At 41.7% G+C, this 14,728-nt stretch overlaps 1 protein-coding gene across 2 annotated transcripts in view; it reads left to right on the forward strand.

The window, feature by feature from the left end:
* The window catches only part of LOC122645686 (mediator of RNA polymerase II transcription subunit 23), a 104,617-nt gene that overhangs the window by 200 nt on the left and 89,689 nt on the right, over positions 1–14,728 (forward strand). For both annotated transcript variants that reach the window (XM_043839014.1, XM_043839015.1), the window contains exons 3-5: positions 90–133; positions 4,268–4,367; positions 4,493–5,473. In XM_043839014.1, coding sequence (XP_043694949.1) covers positions 90–133; positions 4,268–4,367; positions 4,493–5,473 — 1,125 coding nt within the window. The remainder of the gene's footprint in view (positions 1–89; positions 134–4,267; positions 4,368–4,492; positions 5,474–14,728) is intronic.

Raw genomic sequence — 14,728 nt, forward strand, 5'->3', positions numbered from 1 at the left:
CTCTCTTTGCTAGTTCACTTCTTCGCTTATATCACGAGTCTGCTCTATTTATTTGTCTCTTATTTATTGAAAGTTTAATTTTATTGCAGAGAAATCCCCGTCAAAAATTAGATGATGCTGTTCGAGAACCCCCGTAAGCTTTTGTAACTCCTTGTGCTTGATGTTATCATTTTGGCTTCTACCCATTATGAACTCGTTCAGTTCGCTACTGTACTGTTGGCTTGTAATATACGTGCTCTTCTACTTAGCTGAAAGACAAAACTACGAAAGAAATGAACACAAAAAAAAAAGGGAAAACGGTGGAAAAGTTTTTCCTGAAAACAATGATTCTTCAAGCTTATGGCAATTAGTTTAACCGAAACATTGATGCTCATAAGAGAAATTGTGCTGTGAAAATAGCCTGTACCTAAAGCTGTTCGTTGCAATAACCAAATAACTTTGCTCTGTCATAAAATGGATGCCCTTATTTATTATATACATAAGATCCAAAGGGGAATGCAATGGTGACTTTCACCTTTGACAGAAGCATATATGGTGGAAGGATAAACTGTATTTTAATCCCTTAGTACTTGATGTGTTTTTTTTTTCTTCGCACCATAATACTAGTTTCTAATGACCAGGGATGGTCATCTTATCATATTGCAGCTGTAAAGGCATGTATCGTTGATGGGGTTTGTAGGTGAACTCATAACAAATGGATTACAGATCAACCCTTATTCCAACTTCTCTTTAATAAAATGACAATCAATTTCCGCATGCTTCGTGCGATCGTGTTGAACTGGATTGTAAGCAATGCTGATGGCAGACTTACTGTCACAGTATAGCATCATCGGTAGGGGAACAGGGAAATCTAGATCTTTCAAAAGACTTTAGAGCCACATCAACTCACAAATGCCATGAGACATAGCTTGAAATTCAGCTTCAGCACTAGACCGAACAACAACAGTCTGTTTCTTACTCTTCCAAGTAACTAAGTTGCCACCCACAAATGTACCATAGCTAGTCGTAGACCGCCAATCATCAGGAGAGCTAGCCCAATCAGCATCTGCAAAGGCCTCAACTCGTAGGTGACCATGGAAAGAGAAAAGGATCATGCATATACTGACTAACTAGGCTGACAACTAAGGCAATGTCTGGACGAGTATGGGATAGCTTGATCAAGTTCCCAATTAACCGCTGATAGCCTGATACTGTCCTGTCTACAGGATCACTATTCTTACTGGAGAGGTGAATATTAGCTTCAAGAGGGGTGTCTGAAGGCTTACAACCTAGCATCCCTGTCTCAGATAACAGATCAAGAGTATATTTCCGTTGAGGTAGAAGGGTACCCTTGGTGGATCGAGCAACTTCAATGCCAAGGAAGTAGTACAGCATGCAAAGGTCCTTGATCTCAAATTCTTGACCCAAGTAAGCTTTTAGGCGTGAGATTTCCTCTGTGTCACTGCCAATGACAACAATGTCGTCAACATAAACAATGAGGATAGCAATCTTGGAACCAGATCGCTTGAAACAAGGTGTGATCGGCATTATTTTGAGTGTAACCTACAAACACCATGGCTTTATGGGATCTCCCAAACCAAGCACGAGGAGATGCTTTAACCCATTTAGCACATGCTTGAGCTTGCAAACTTTCCCTTTAGTTTTCTGACAAGAGAACCCATGAGGAACTTCCATATACACTTCTTCTCAAGCTCACTATGAAGAAATGCATTCTTGACATCAAGCTTTTGTTATTCCCATCCTAGATTAACTGCACATGAAAGAATCACATGGATGGTATTCATCTTTGCAACAGGAGCGAGTGCCTCCTGATAGTCAAGACCATAGGTTTGAGTGAATCCTCTAGCAACCAGCCTAGCCTTGTATCGATCCACAGTGCCAGCCATATTCTACTTCACCGTAAATACCCATTTGAAGCTCACCATTTTCTTGTGTGAAGGAAGACACACCAAGTCCCAAGTATCATTCTTTTTCAGAGCTTGCATCTCCTCAATCATGGCTGCCTTTTACTGTGGGTCTGTTAGAGCCTCCTGGTAGTTGACCGTAGTTCTGGGGAAGAGAAATAGAAGATCAGGAAGACACAAAAGCACAATATGAAGGGGAAATAGAGTTGTGCAAAGCCACCTAAGCAATAGAGTATTGAGTACAAGATCTCGTCCCCTTATGGATAGCAATAGGTAAATCAAGAGATAGATAAAAAATGCTAGGAGACTTGGGAAAGGAATTACTAGACGTAGTAGAACCTAGATTAGGAGGTGGTGGTTGACTGGGTAGAGTTGGTGGTAGCTGTGGTAGTGTCTATTTGCTGCTCACGATTCTGACGAACATACACTTTCACAGTAGGCTGATCAATGTCTTGTATCTCCCCCTGAACTGAAGGTAGTTGAACAGGAGGGTCTAGGAGAGGAACAACAAGAGGCACATCTTCACCAAGCATAGAATTCCCCCTGGAAAATGTGCCAGAGAAAAACAGGTAGTGGACTCATTAAACACCATATCCATAGTGATGAACACGCGACAAGGCGGAGGATGGTAGCACGTGTAGCCCTCCTGGGTGGCAGAGTAGCCAATTAACACACATTTGAGTCCCCGCGGATCTAACTTGCTATGGAGATGGTGATTCCAGGCAAAGCAAACACAACTGAATACCTTTCGGGGGGATAAGAAAGGTGGATGATCCCTGAAGAGCCTCAAGTAGAGTACGAAAGTCAAATACTCGAGTTGGCATCCGGTTAATAAGATAAGCAACTATCAAAACGGCTTCACTCTAGTACTGGGAAGGAACATGCATCTCAAACAAGAGGGAGCTACCACCTCTAACAAATGGTGATTCTTGCGTTCGGCGACACCATTTTGAGCCGGTGAATCCATGCAACTGATTTGATGGAGGATTCCCTGGGTGGCAAGGTAAGTCTGAAACAAATCATCCATATATTCCTTACCATTGTCACTGTGGAGAATGGTAAGGAAAATACCCTGAAAAAATCGATCAGGGAAAACCCTGAAAGAAAAATCAATTCTGGAAAAAATAGGTCTCTCAGATTATATCATGGTTGAAGGTCTGGGAGACCGAAAGAAGGGAGGAGAGAGGAGACTCTCAGTGGTTTAAGAAACCACCACTGAGAGCTAGCGGTAGATATAAGATGAGAGAGAGGTGATTGACTTGGCATTGTTTGAAGTTTGAGATGCTTCTGCATTGATCTTGCCAAGCTAAGTATTTTGAGTCCTTGAATTTGGTTGCTAGAGAGTCTTTGTCGATGAGGTATAGGATCTTTTGTGCATGGCTTGATGTACGATTGTACGTTTTAATTCTTATTTTTGGGTGAGGCAGTGGCCTGTCTTCTTTCCTTGCTTCCAGGATATGCTTTCTTATGAAGAAGGTCTCTTTTCAATTAGACATTGCACTATTACTGTTACTAGTGAAGTTAGCTGCAAGATGCTGGCCACTTTTTCATCTTCAAGGCGCCCTTTTGGGATCTTTGGTGGTGGTGGTGTTGTGTATGTTCCATTTATTCTAGGTCTTTGGGTAGCTTGGCTCCTAATCTTTTGTACCTTAACCTCTTTTTTTTTCCGAATGAGAGCAGTTATTCAGGATAAAAAAGAATAAGATATGTAAAACAACTTGTAGCTCCATTGGAGAATGGAGATGTGATTACCTTGAAAGCAAAGAGTCTACTCTGAAGCTCAAACTATCGGGTATTTTTTCCTGAATATATATATATATATATACGTATATATATGTATGTATATATGTGACATGGTTATGTCCTCTTTCTTGTAGCATCTTTGCACTACTACCTCTCAGTTGACTTAGGAAAGCGATACCCTGGAGGAAATTCATTCCCGTTGTCATATTTAAAGATATGCCTCAGGTTCCTTTACACACACTGAAAATGCTATAATTTATGGTGCTTTTGGTTGCAGGTTCAGAATATGATTAGTTCCATGCCTGTTTTGATTCATGATTGCTACTGGATTTCATTGAGAAGCCTTGTCTTAGACCTAATTCTCTCTAATCTAGTTGAGGATTATGTTGATATAAATTCTTGAATTGCTTATGGCTGTTTAAGGTTTTTGATGATCCTGCACTGTCTCCATATTTGCCCATGTATTATTTGTGTCCATAGTGTTGTATGCTCAGGTACAAGTTTTTATGTATGCGTCTACTGAAGCCATAAGTATATATGTAACATTGCTGCTGCTGTTAAGCTACATTTAATTGTGTCTAGTTATTGTTCTGATCAGTAGTTGGTAAAAATATAATCAGGAACAAAACACAAAAAAGGGTAACTGCTCTCAACAGAGAGCTTCCTCCTCGAAATGAACAATTTCTTTTTGATTTTGAGCGACTTCAAAGCCAGTTTCCGGTAAGTCCTGGGTGCGAGAATTGTTTCCTTGGAATGCTTGACATCCGCTTTATGGATAGGAAGATATTGCACTTGGTTTCTTGATCACTGATGCATCTGATTTGTTTAAATTGTACTTCTTGTAGGACCAGGAGCAACTGCGTGCAATGACGGAATCTGTTCTGATTTCTTTGGTTGTGCAATGTTGCAGTCATGCACCAAGAGCAGAATTTATTCTGTTTGCTATTCGGAGCTTGTGCAACATAGGTTATGTAAACTGGGATTCATTCTTGCCTAATCTCCTTTCTTCAATTTCCACTGCTGAGGCATCATATGGACAGGGTAATCAAGCAGTTGGTGCTGTGTCATCAAGCAATTTATCTCAATCTGGTATCGGTCCATCTTCTAGTACAGTTACTAATCCTACTAATTTTCAACCTTCAAATCCTACCTCTCCTTTGCCTTCAATTCATGGTATGGGATCTCCTGGCCAGTCTGCAACAGAACCAGCATCATGTGCCACTCTGTCACCAGTTAAATCTTCTGATGTTTCCTGCACTGGACAGCACATATCCAGGGCCAATCCATCACTCACAGATAATTCTATTAGCTGTCTACGTCAGCTGTCCTGCACAATTATTTTAGCTGGGATCGAGTCCAATCTTAAGCCAGTTACTTATGCTGACATTTTCTCCCACATGCTGAACTGGCTAGTAAATTGGGACCAAAGGCAACAGGGGCTTGATGAATGTGATGGTTCAAAGGCCTGGAAACCTGATAGGGCTCTTAATGAATGGCTGCACAGTTGCTTGGATGTAATTTGGCTGTTGGTTGAGGAGGATAAATGTCGTGTGCCCTTTTATGAACTACTTCGTAGTGGTTTTCAGTTCGTTGAAAATATACCTGATGACGAAGCCTTATTCACACTTATATTGGAGACCCATAGGAGGCGAGATATGGTGGCTATGCACATGCAAATGTTAGATCAGCACCTCCACTGCCCCACATTTGGAACCCATCGGTTTATTACTCAGGCGTATCAAAATATCTCTGGAGAACAAGTTGCAAACGTGCGATATGTACCAATCACATATCCTAGCGTCCTTGGTGAACCATTACATGGAGAGGTAAAGAATTTTATGGGAATGTCTGCTTTTCTCCTTTTTCTTTTTTACGAGTTGACTAAATTTGGTTTGTTAAATATTGTAATGACATGGCCATAGCTAGATATTCCTTTTTTTTTTTAAAATGATTTGCATGCATTGGATTTCAAGCTTATAGATTCAAGGAAGCAATTTGGCTCTTGAACTACTTTAAATCTACTGATACCCTTGTATATTATCAATTTCATGTCAAATGGTTGTCATATTTATTTTAGATTGAATTTACAGATATAAATATTACTTTCAAGTCATTTCTGGCAGTATTGTGGCATTATGGTCATCTTCATTTGTAATTTGCTGGTTATGGGTTAAATTAGCAACCTCTCCATGGGATCAAAAGATTGGATTTCATTTTTACAGATTTCTTTCCTTCCATTTGAACTCAATCCATAATTCTTTTACTTATGAGTGCAACACTATGGAGTGCCATAAAACCTAAACTTGGAATTAGAAATTCAAAGGAACAACTTAATCTTTCCAAAATGCATGTCTTAATAATGACAATAACAGTAAAAAAAGAAAAACAAAATAATAATAATGACATAATAAACAATAAATAAATAAACAATGATGATGTAATAAAATGTTTCCTGATATGGCCAATCTGCCGTTGAGTAGATAGAGCACCTCTTGGATTGTCTACTTGTCGCATTTTCTGGACCATCTCAACCATATGACTTGCCATCTAGTGGACTTTTCTCCATGGTATTTTAAGACATCAAATCAGTGGATGGTTGCCGTGGCAATATCAACTATGAGATAGGTAGTGGGACATGTGGATCAACCACTTGTCCCATTTCAAATCCAAACTCAATAATATGGCCCACCTCATATTGAACATTTTCTTAACCGTCCAAATCCTAGACTCAATGATTTTGGATGTGGCACAATGCTTTTGGGTGGAAACTTATGAGGTCAGTCAAGGATGACATTAACAGTATGTGCAGAAAATATGATTGCCAAGTAAATTGCCATTGCCACACTGCATATATATATATATATACATATATATATGCAGTGCCGATATAGGAAGCCATCCCATATCCCTCCTATATCTTACAGTTGAGGAATGTCACTCCCTGATGATAATAATGGATGGGCCATGCCCAATCTTGAACAGATAAAAGATACAACAATGGCTTAAGAGGGCAGACCGTTAAATAGATTGAACATTGTCAACCTCTGAATAACTAAAAATTCTTCTAAAGTTCAAGTTCAAACTCACACCACCTTTTAGACATTTTGATTGGCTACTTTATGTTTGTGTTTGGATTTCTTTTTTCAATGCTTTCGTTTTGATTTAAAGTTCGTTTTGCCGAGTAATGAAATATTTTTCACTTCCCCTATAAGGGGTGAAGAAAGGCCCAAACAAAAAAGGAAACACAAATTAGAAGTCACAGAAATACCACAGTTGGCGGTCTGAAACAAACCTGCGCTAAGTGCTTTAGATATTCCTAGAAATATAGCCGAGTATTCTTTGATGACATCACACTCCTTCAAACTTGCATCTTTCTTTTTTTACATAGTAAACAGAAAAAAAAAAGTCATTAGATACTCGGTAAATATGGTATTCTTTTCAGTGCTGCTCAGTGGTATCCTGGGGAAAGAATTTCCTTTCAGAGGCATTCATCATTCCTGTTATTGTTTCTGTTTGTGGTAGTGCTTTTCAATAGATTGATGATCAAAACAGCGAATCTGAGCTGGTTTGATGAGTGAAAGTGAGTGAGTTGGTCTGGTGCTATCTTCCCTTCAATATTCGGATGATACCCATGTCTTTTTGGAGCTATTGTGGACCAGATAATTCAGTCAAGATATTTATTGAGGTTTTTGAAGCTGCGTCAGGGATGAGAGTTAATCTTCTCAAAAAACTTTGGTTGGTGTGGTAATGTAGACCTTGGGGTAGTAGAAAGGGGTAATCAGGTTCTGGTCTATAAAGTGGGACAAATTCATTTTAATTACTTGGTCACTAATAGGAGTTAATTCTTAAAGCAAATTTGGAATCTAAGAGTTGAAAAAATGGAGAGGAGGCTGGTCATTTGGAAGAAAAAATATTTGTTGTTAAGGGGCAGTCACCTCTTATTGGGGCCACTTTGGAGAGCATTCCAGTTTGTCTGATGTCAATTTTGCATGGCCCACTGGTTTTTTTGGGTGAATAAATAATTCATTACCAAAAGAGAAAAGAGGAACAAAGAGCCCTGGAAAGCTGGGAAAAAGAAAGACTATACAAAAAGAACCCAGAAAAGATCAAACACAAAGCCTCAGATTGATCCACAGATATGAAGACTTATTTTCTGAAGAAGAAGAAGTCGTCCAAGCTGTCCAAGTAGTGTTAGTAGTTAGCTACTTAGTTTCAACACCTAGCATTTTATTTGATGTAATAAGTCATGTGACTAGTTAAGTGGTCACATGACCCCCTTTTTTTTTTTTAAAAAAAAAATTTAGGTTATTTGTTTTTTTGTATGTAGTCGTGTGACCTTTTTAAGTGGTCACATGACAGAATCGGCTAGCTTGTAATTAGGTGTTTTAGTAGTCAAGTGACCTACTTAAGTTAGTCACATGACCTTTTATTTGACTTGTAATAGAGCTCGGCTAGGGGGGATTCATTCCTTCTCCTAGGCTGGTTAGGAGTAGGCCTTTGACCATTATAAATAAGATAAAATCGTGTGTGTGTGTGAGAGGGGGGGGGTACCTTACCTCTCACAATTTGAAAATTTGTCTAAGCTGCTCTGCAACTTGTCTTCTCCATTGGAGTTTTGTCTTTGATCAAGGCTGGTGGGTGGTGTAACTGGTGTTTGATCCAATCAACACCTTGCGATGTGAAAAGCCTGGGTGGTTTTTTTGAACCTTTCATTCAAGTTCAATTCAAGTTCTGATTTTGTTTCAAGTTTTACAATCAAACAAGCTGCTGCCAAGGAAATTCTGCAACAACAGTAAGTTTGAATCATCCCCAATCCCAACCGTGATGTTGCCATATGATGCTGCCTCTACCCATTTTCTGATTCTTCACTTAATCCTCTCACAGCCCAAACCCTAGAATTCCCCCTTTTGTTTTCAATTTTCCCAAGACCTAAATTTTGCTCAGACCAAACCAGCCATCCAAATCACACCAGAACCTGATCGAGTTCTCCTCTCATACTCAGGGACTCTCGATCCAAGTCCCATCCCAAGCTGACCATCCTAAACCCTAAATACCTCCCTTTTCCTCTTTTCAAAAACCCAAAACCCTAACCAGTAGCTTGCTGCCGTTTCATTCTAACCTACTTCCATCCATCAAAACTTAGCATAACCTTCACTGGAAGATTCCCCAATATCCACTTGACCTAGCCCTACCATCAAACCCTAACCCTAATTTAACCAAAAACACCTATTTTGACCTATTCGAACTACCCTGTTCATAGCAGATCCTGGTTATTGGCTTCTAGTTAGATTCCTACCAATCTAGGACTACATAATAGATAGGGGAGGGGGGCTGAAGCAAGGAGAGAGGGAGACCCTAGGAGACAACAATGAGCCAATTCCTTGCTCTTTGGGGTATCATCACATCTGGAGGAGATCCTTGAGACCTTACAACGGACATCAAAACCAATAGTCTCCCAAATCTGCTGAAAAGATCTGGAGCTCTGGGTTCATTTTCTGAGATTGCACTCCATCCAAATATGGTAGATGGAAGCCCCAAATGCAAGTTTACCTACCATATCACAGATAGTCTTGCCGGCGAAAGACATGTCAACCCAAATCCATTCCCTCAAGAAGAGCAGAATCCTCCTTCTCCTGGGCCAACCCTTAGCTAAATCCCCTCTCCAAACTGAAGACGAGAACAGACAAGCGGAAAAGAGATGATCCACATCTTCAACAACATTCCAACAAAGACAGCAGGAAGGGGGGTGATGCAGATCCAAGCCTCCACGAGCTGAAGAAGCCACCCTAATCATAGGGCCATAGTTAGGAGCCTTAGTTCAGTTTTATACTTAGTTTATTTTAGCTTTAGTTTATTTTAGCTTTAGTTTATTCTTTACTTAGTTTTTTTTTTTTTTCCAGTTTAATTGTAAACTTAAATTGAACCGCTTCATACTTGGTTCAATTTAAGTGAAATGATCCTATTGGCTGACAGGCTTTTATATCCTATTGGTTACTTAGGAATCTTTTTAAATTCAGGTGTTTTAATTGTTTTAAGTTGCTTAATCAGACCCCCTCCATGATTTCTGAAGAGGGAGGAATTGTAATAGCTTTAGGACTTAGGCCTTAGGCCTATTATATTAATAAAATCGTGGGAAGGCTCCCCCACATTATTCAGACTTCAAAATTCGATTCTACTTGCTGCTATGAATGCTGCTGCCATGCTCCTTTGAGAGTGAACCTTGTGAGTAATATCAAGGCTACCTTGTGAATAATATCAAGGTGGAAGGGATTGGTGGACTCCGATCGACTCCTTGCATCTTGTAGATTAGGAGGTCCTGCTTCTAAGTGTCTTCAAGCTGCCACTGAAGAACCTGCAACTGCAGTAAGTTATTTTACTGTTTTAGCATTCCCCCTCTTCTTCTTACCTTCCGACCTAAGCCATACTTATTCCCAATTAAACCCTAGGTTGTCTAAAGACTGTCCAGCCCTATTCTACCATCCAAATCCTTTCAAACTAAGCATAATACCTCCACAGTAGCCCCTCCACTCAATCCTAAGTTCTGCCCCCATTCCTATCGCAAACCCTAAAATCCCCCCAATCTCCATTAAGCCCCAAACCCTAGAACTTTCAGAACCATCACTTCCAGCCATTACCACAGCGTCATACCTTGGCCGAGTGGTGTTCCCTGTCAGTACAAAACTCGACCTTAGCCCCTTGCCTTAATTCTTAGTCTAAACCTTAAATCCCATCACTCTCATGTTTCCCAAAACCTGAAACCCTAACCCTAATTTTCTGATTTTTGTTTTCTCATTCAAACAACATTAAACCTTCATTCTTAGCTTCCCCTAGACCTGCCTAGCTTTACCATCTATCACACTCAGCCATTACCCTATCCCTAACCCTAGAATTGACCTAATTCCCCAATTCTTCCCAATCGGCCAGTTGTTTAGGAAGGTCCTGGTTCACTTGGCTCCTAGTAGACCTTTGTCTATCTAGGACTACATTAGGGTGACCGAGATATGGCAATAAATGAGGAATGACTGCGTTGGGAGGCAGTTAGAGAAGGCTCGCCAAACAGAGAAGCTGTGACGGGGGATGTGGCCCTTAAACCAAATGAACTTTTGCCAAGGAGATAAAGGGCCCCAAGCTGACTTGGAATTGAAGAGGCAGGAAGAAGGAGACCAAACAACGACATCACTAAAACCTGGGGCCTTCTGGGGACGGAAGGAAGAGTGCTCTAAAGTGCAGTGACTTGGGGGGAGGACTGAGGAGGAACCCAACCATCCGGACCTTGGTTCTGAATCTCAGATCGGATCGGCAGATATTGGCCAGATCGGATCAGTATCGGTAGAGGCCGATCCCGAAATTAGACTGATACAACAAGGTTTGACTGGATCGTTCCCTGGATCGGCTAACCCGATTGGATCCTTGACCGATCCGATTGAATATTTTTTTTAATTTTTTCAAAGTTTTTAAGTTTTTATTTTTATTTTTATATTATCTTGACTAGGGGTGCAAATTTGGCCCTAACGGCCTGAACCCGCCCTGAGCCCGAACGAGGCTTGAGTTAAGATACCTTGGCCCTGAGGGCGGGTCAGGGTTGAGAATTTCTGGCCTTGAGTCAGGGCCGGGCCGAGTCAGGGTTGAGGCCTCGGGCTATATCCGGCTTGGCCCAACTCGATCCTGTCTTCTTCTTCTTCCCAGCCTGGCCAGCCCCAAGGTTCGAGAACTCGCGAGATCTCGGAGTTTCTCGGTTTTGGGCAAAACCGAGTCGAGTTCCTAGTCGGTACAAAAAACTACAATTTCTCGACCGAGATCTCGAAGGTGAAAATCATGGTTTTTAGTACAAAAAACCAATATCTCGCGAGATCTCGGCGAGATCTCGGTTGGGCCCAAAGATGCTAGTTAGTTGTATTTAGCCCAATTTTCACCCAAAAACCATTTCCAACATAAGAGAGAGCAGGAAGCAAGTTCTTAGGCTCTAAACCAAGGGAAAAAACCTCTCCTTCAAATTTCTTCTTCTTTCTTTCGATTGTTGGATGGAATGCATTGTTGTTTGGAGTTGGATTGAAGTGCAAGTGAAGATTCAGTGCCAATTTGGAGCATCATCACCTATTTGCAAGATTTCAAAGGTGTTTTCTATTTCTTCCCCAAATCTATTTTTTCCAAAAAAATTTTGTAATCCTTGTTAGATTCATGTGGTTTTAATATATGTTGAACATCTTTGCCCGATCTATACAGCCGTGGAGTCGGATTGTGTATGTGCGCTGATATGAGATTAAGGATGAGGCACATACGTGAAGGTGAGGCCAATGATAAAGAACCCCGTTGAAGCGTCCAACATTTTGAAGGACTTTGATGACGATGAGGATCCCTATTCCGAGTGGGTGAGGATCGTGGTACACTGATATGGATCAATGCGGGGGTAGGCCCGACCCCACCATTGCGTCTCTAGCAAGTGATGTTGATGAATATATGTCGGCCTTGAAGGGCGTGCGCATGCGAGAATCCACGAAACCTTTTGAGCTCTTTGTAGGAAGTCCTGGTGATGATGATGATGGTGGTGGTGATGACCTTTGGTGATGCTAGTGATGGTGATGGTGATGGTGATGGTAGTGAAGGCTGCTGCGCTAGTGGCATGCGGGTGGCGGTTATTATGATGATCGTCGTGAGGGGATGCGCGAGCGTCTGACGAAAGTTGGAGCGAGGAGGACCCTGTGCGTTCACCGGTGAGTCTCGGTTCTGCGATGCCACTCAAGATCAAGACCATGGTGGCTACCCTAAAACATACAATGAAAGAAGGGTCGCAAACACTCACATCGTCATATGCTCGGGAGGAGGACAACGGCGAGTATGAACACCATGCTTACAAGTTTCGGAGGCATGAGTATAGATACTACTAGTGAGCATCGATCATGTGCAATCATCTCAAGCATCATCATGGGTATGACTATGGCCAGCGAGCACCGGTTCGATTATAGTGCCTATGGTCGGTATGGGCGATCGGCTGAGTATGACGATCCAAAGCTCTAGGTCGAGTGTTGGGCATACATTCCTAGTCCCAAACCATCATACATGCCTCAAACTCAATATGACGATGTGCGAGTGGATCTTACACCTCATACCAACTGACCTCCCATGTACCCTAAGATAGGGAGATTGGTATATGTTGATCGAAGACTTATATGGAAGGCGTGTCACACTATTTGCAACACTATAGCAATTCCATGACATGGGAATTATATGTGGATCGATATAGGGATGAATTTCTTGTTCAATCTCATTTTATGTAACAAATTAAGTGAACATTGATGTAATGTACATTTTATTTGAATGTTTTGATTGATGTGTGCTAATTAGAATGTTTTGATTGCTAATTTGCTATGTTTTACTAAATTATATATAGATTATGTTGTTTTAGACTTTTAGTACGACTCGTCGCCTACCAACCTATGGTCCAAAGTGAAACTCATATTTGGACTTGTTTTTGGCAAATCTGGGCATGCCATTGTGTTTAAATGGCACGAAATAGGTTGGATACCAAGTTTCGGACCCAAAATATGTGTACAACCCACCGTTGGGAGTCGAGTCAAAAAAAAATTGCACCAACTCGCCGAGATCTCGGCGAGATCTCGGCTTCGACTCGGTTTACGGCCTAGCGAGATGCCACCGAGACCGAGTTCTCGAACCTTGGCCAGCCATGCATCTCCTTGCCGCTTGCGGCTCATATTCTCCCTCCCCCCATTATTAGGGCCAATCGAGGTCGGCCGGCCCGACCTAAGAGCGGGTCGGGGTTGGATTTTTCGGCCAGTCGGCTAGTCGAGCTTGGGCCCGACTAGGAGACTTAGGGTTTTAAAAGGCCGGACCCAACCCGACCCTATGCAGCCCTAATCTTGATCGATACTGACCGATATTAACCGATGTGATCTGATCTCGAGATCAAAACACCCACCAACTTTGGCTGATACATGACCCGATCGATAAAAAACGATTCTGGGGGTTTTTGGACCAATCCTGACCAATTTGTACCGATCTGATCTGGAAAGGTTTTGGCAATGACCGATACCGAGTCTGATACCTGGATTTTGAATCTTGATCCGGACTAAGAATGTCCATAACCGGTGATTGCTTACTAAGGCCCATACTATAGATGGCTTTGGCTCCAACAGAGTGGAGGAGATTAGGAGAACACCTTGGGGCTGCCAATGGTCAAGCCAAAGACTAGTAGAGGCACCATCATCAATTCGAGAGCTGACAGCCCAAAAAGCAAGAGGACCAAGCTTCAGAATCTTTTTCTAGACCCAAAAGGCATCAGGAGGAGAGGGCACAATCCAAATGGAGTGGTTACGGAGCAGCCCGGAGTAGATCAAATCCACCCAGCTTGCCCCACTATTAGTCTCCCAAAGAACGGAAAGGATTATAAGAAAGCTCTTTTGGGGTGGGTTGGAGGGTAAGAAAAAGCGACAAATTTAATCTTGTGAAGTGGTAGTTCATTTGTGAATTGAAAATCTTGGGGGTTTTGGGTGCAAGGTTTGTGATATAAATTAGGCCTTACTAGCAAATTGCCTTTGACGATTTAAATTGAGTAACTCCCTCCATTGAAAGATGTTATTATTTGCAAAGATGGAGGGTCGAATGGAGGGCTAGGCACCTTTAGGTGAGGGGGTTCTTATGGGGTGTCAGTTAGGAAGTACCTTATGAAATTTCATCAAGATTTTGTGGCAATGACTACTATTCAGCTGGATAATGTTTCAAGAATCTGCTTTTGGGGAGACAAGGGGATGTTGGGGGAAGGCCAAGGTTCGAGAACTCGCGAGATCTCGCCGAGTTTCTCGGATTTTTGAAATCTCGAGACGAGATTGCCTGCGAGTCTCAAAAGTGCAATATCTCGGATCTCGGTTGGATCTCGGTTTCAACCCATTATTTTAACCCACCTACCACTTAAATACCTTACCTAATTGGACAAAACTCGACATATCTCGGTGAGATCTCGGATCTCGGGTCCAGATCTTGGGTTGACCCAAAGTTGAGGCTTCGAGTTGAAAAAAAAAAATGCACCAACTCGGCGAGATCTCGACTCGTCTCGGTTTTATCAAGAG

Source organism: Telopea speciosissima, chromosome 11, assembly GCF_018873765.1.
Source record: "Telopea speciosissima isolate NSW1024214 ecotype Mountain lineage chromosome 11, Tspe_v1, whole genome shotgun sequence".
Lineage (NCBI taxonomy): Eukaryota > Viridiplantae > Streptophyta > Magnoliopsida > Proteales > Proteaceae > Telopea > Telopea speciosissima.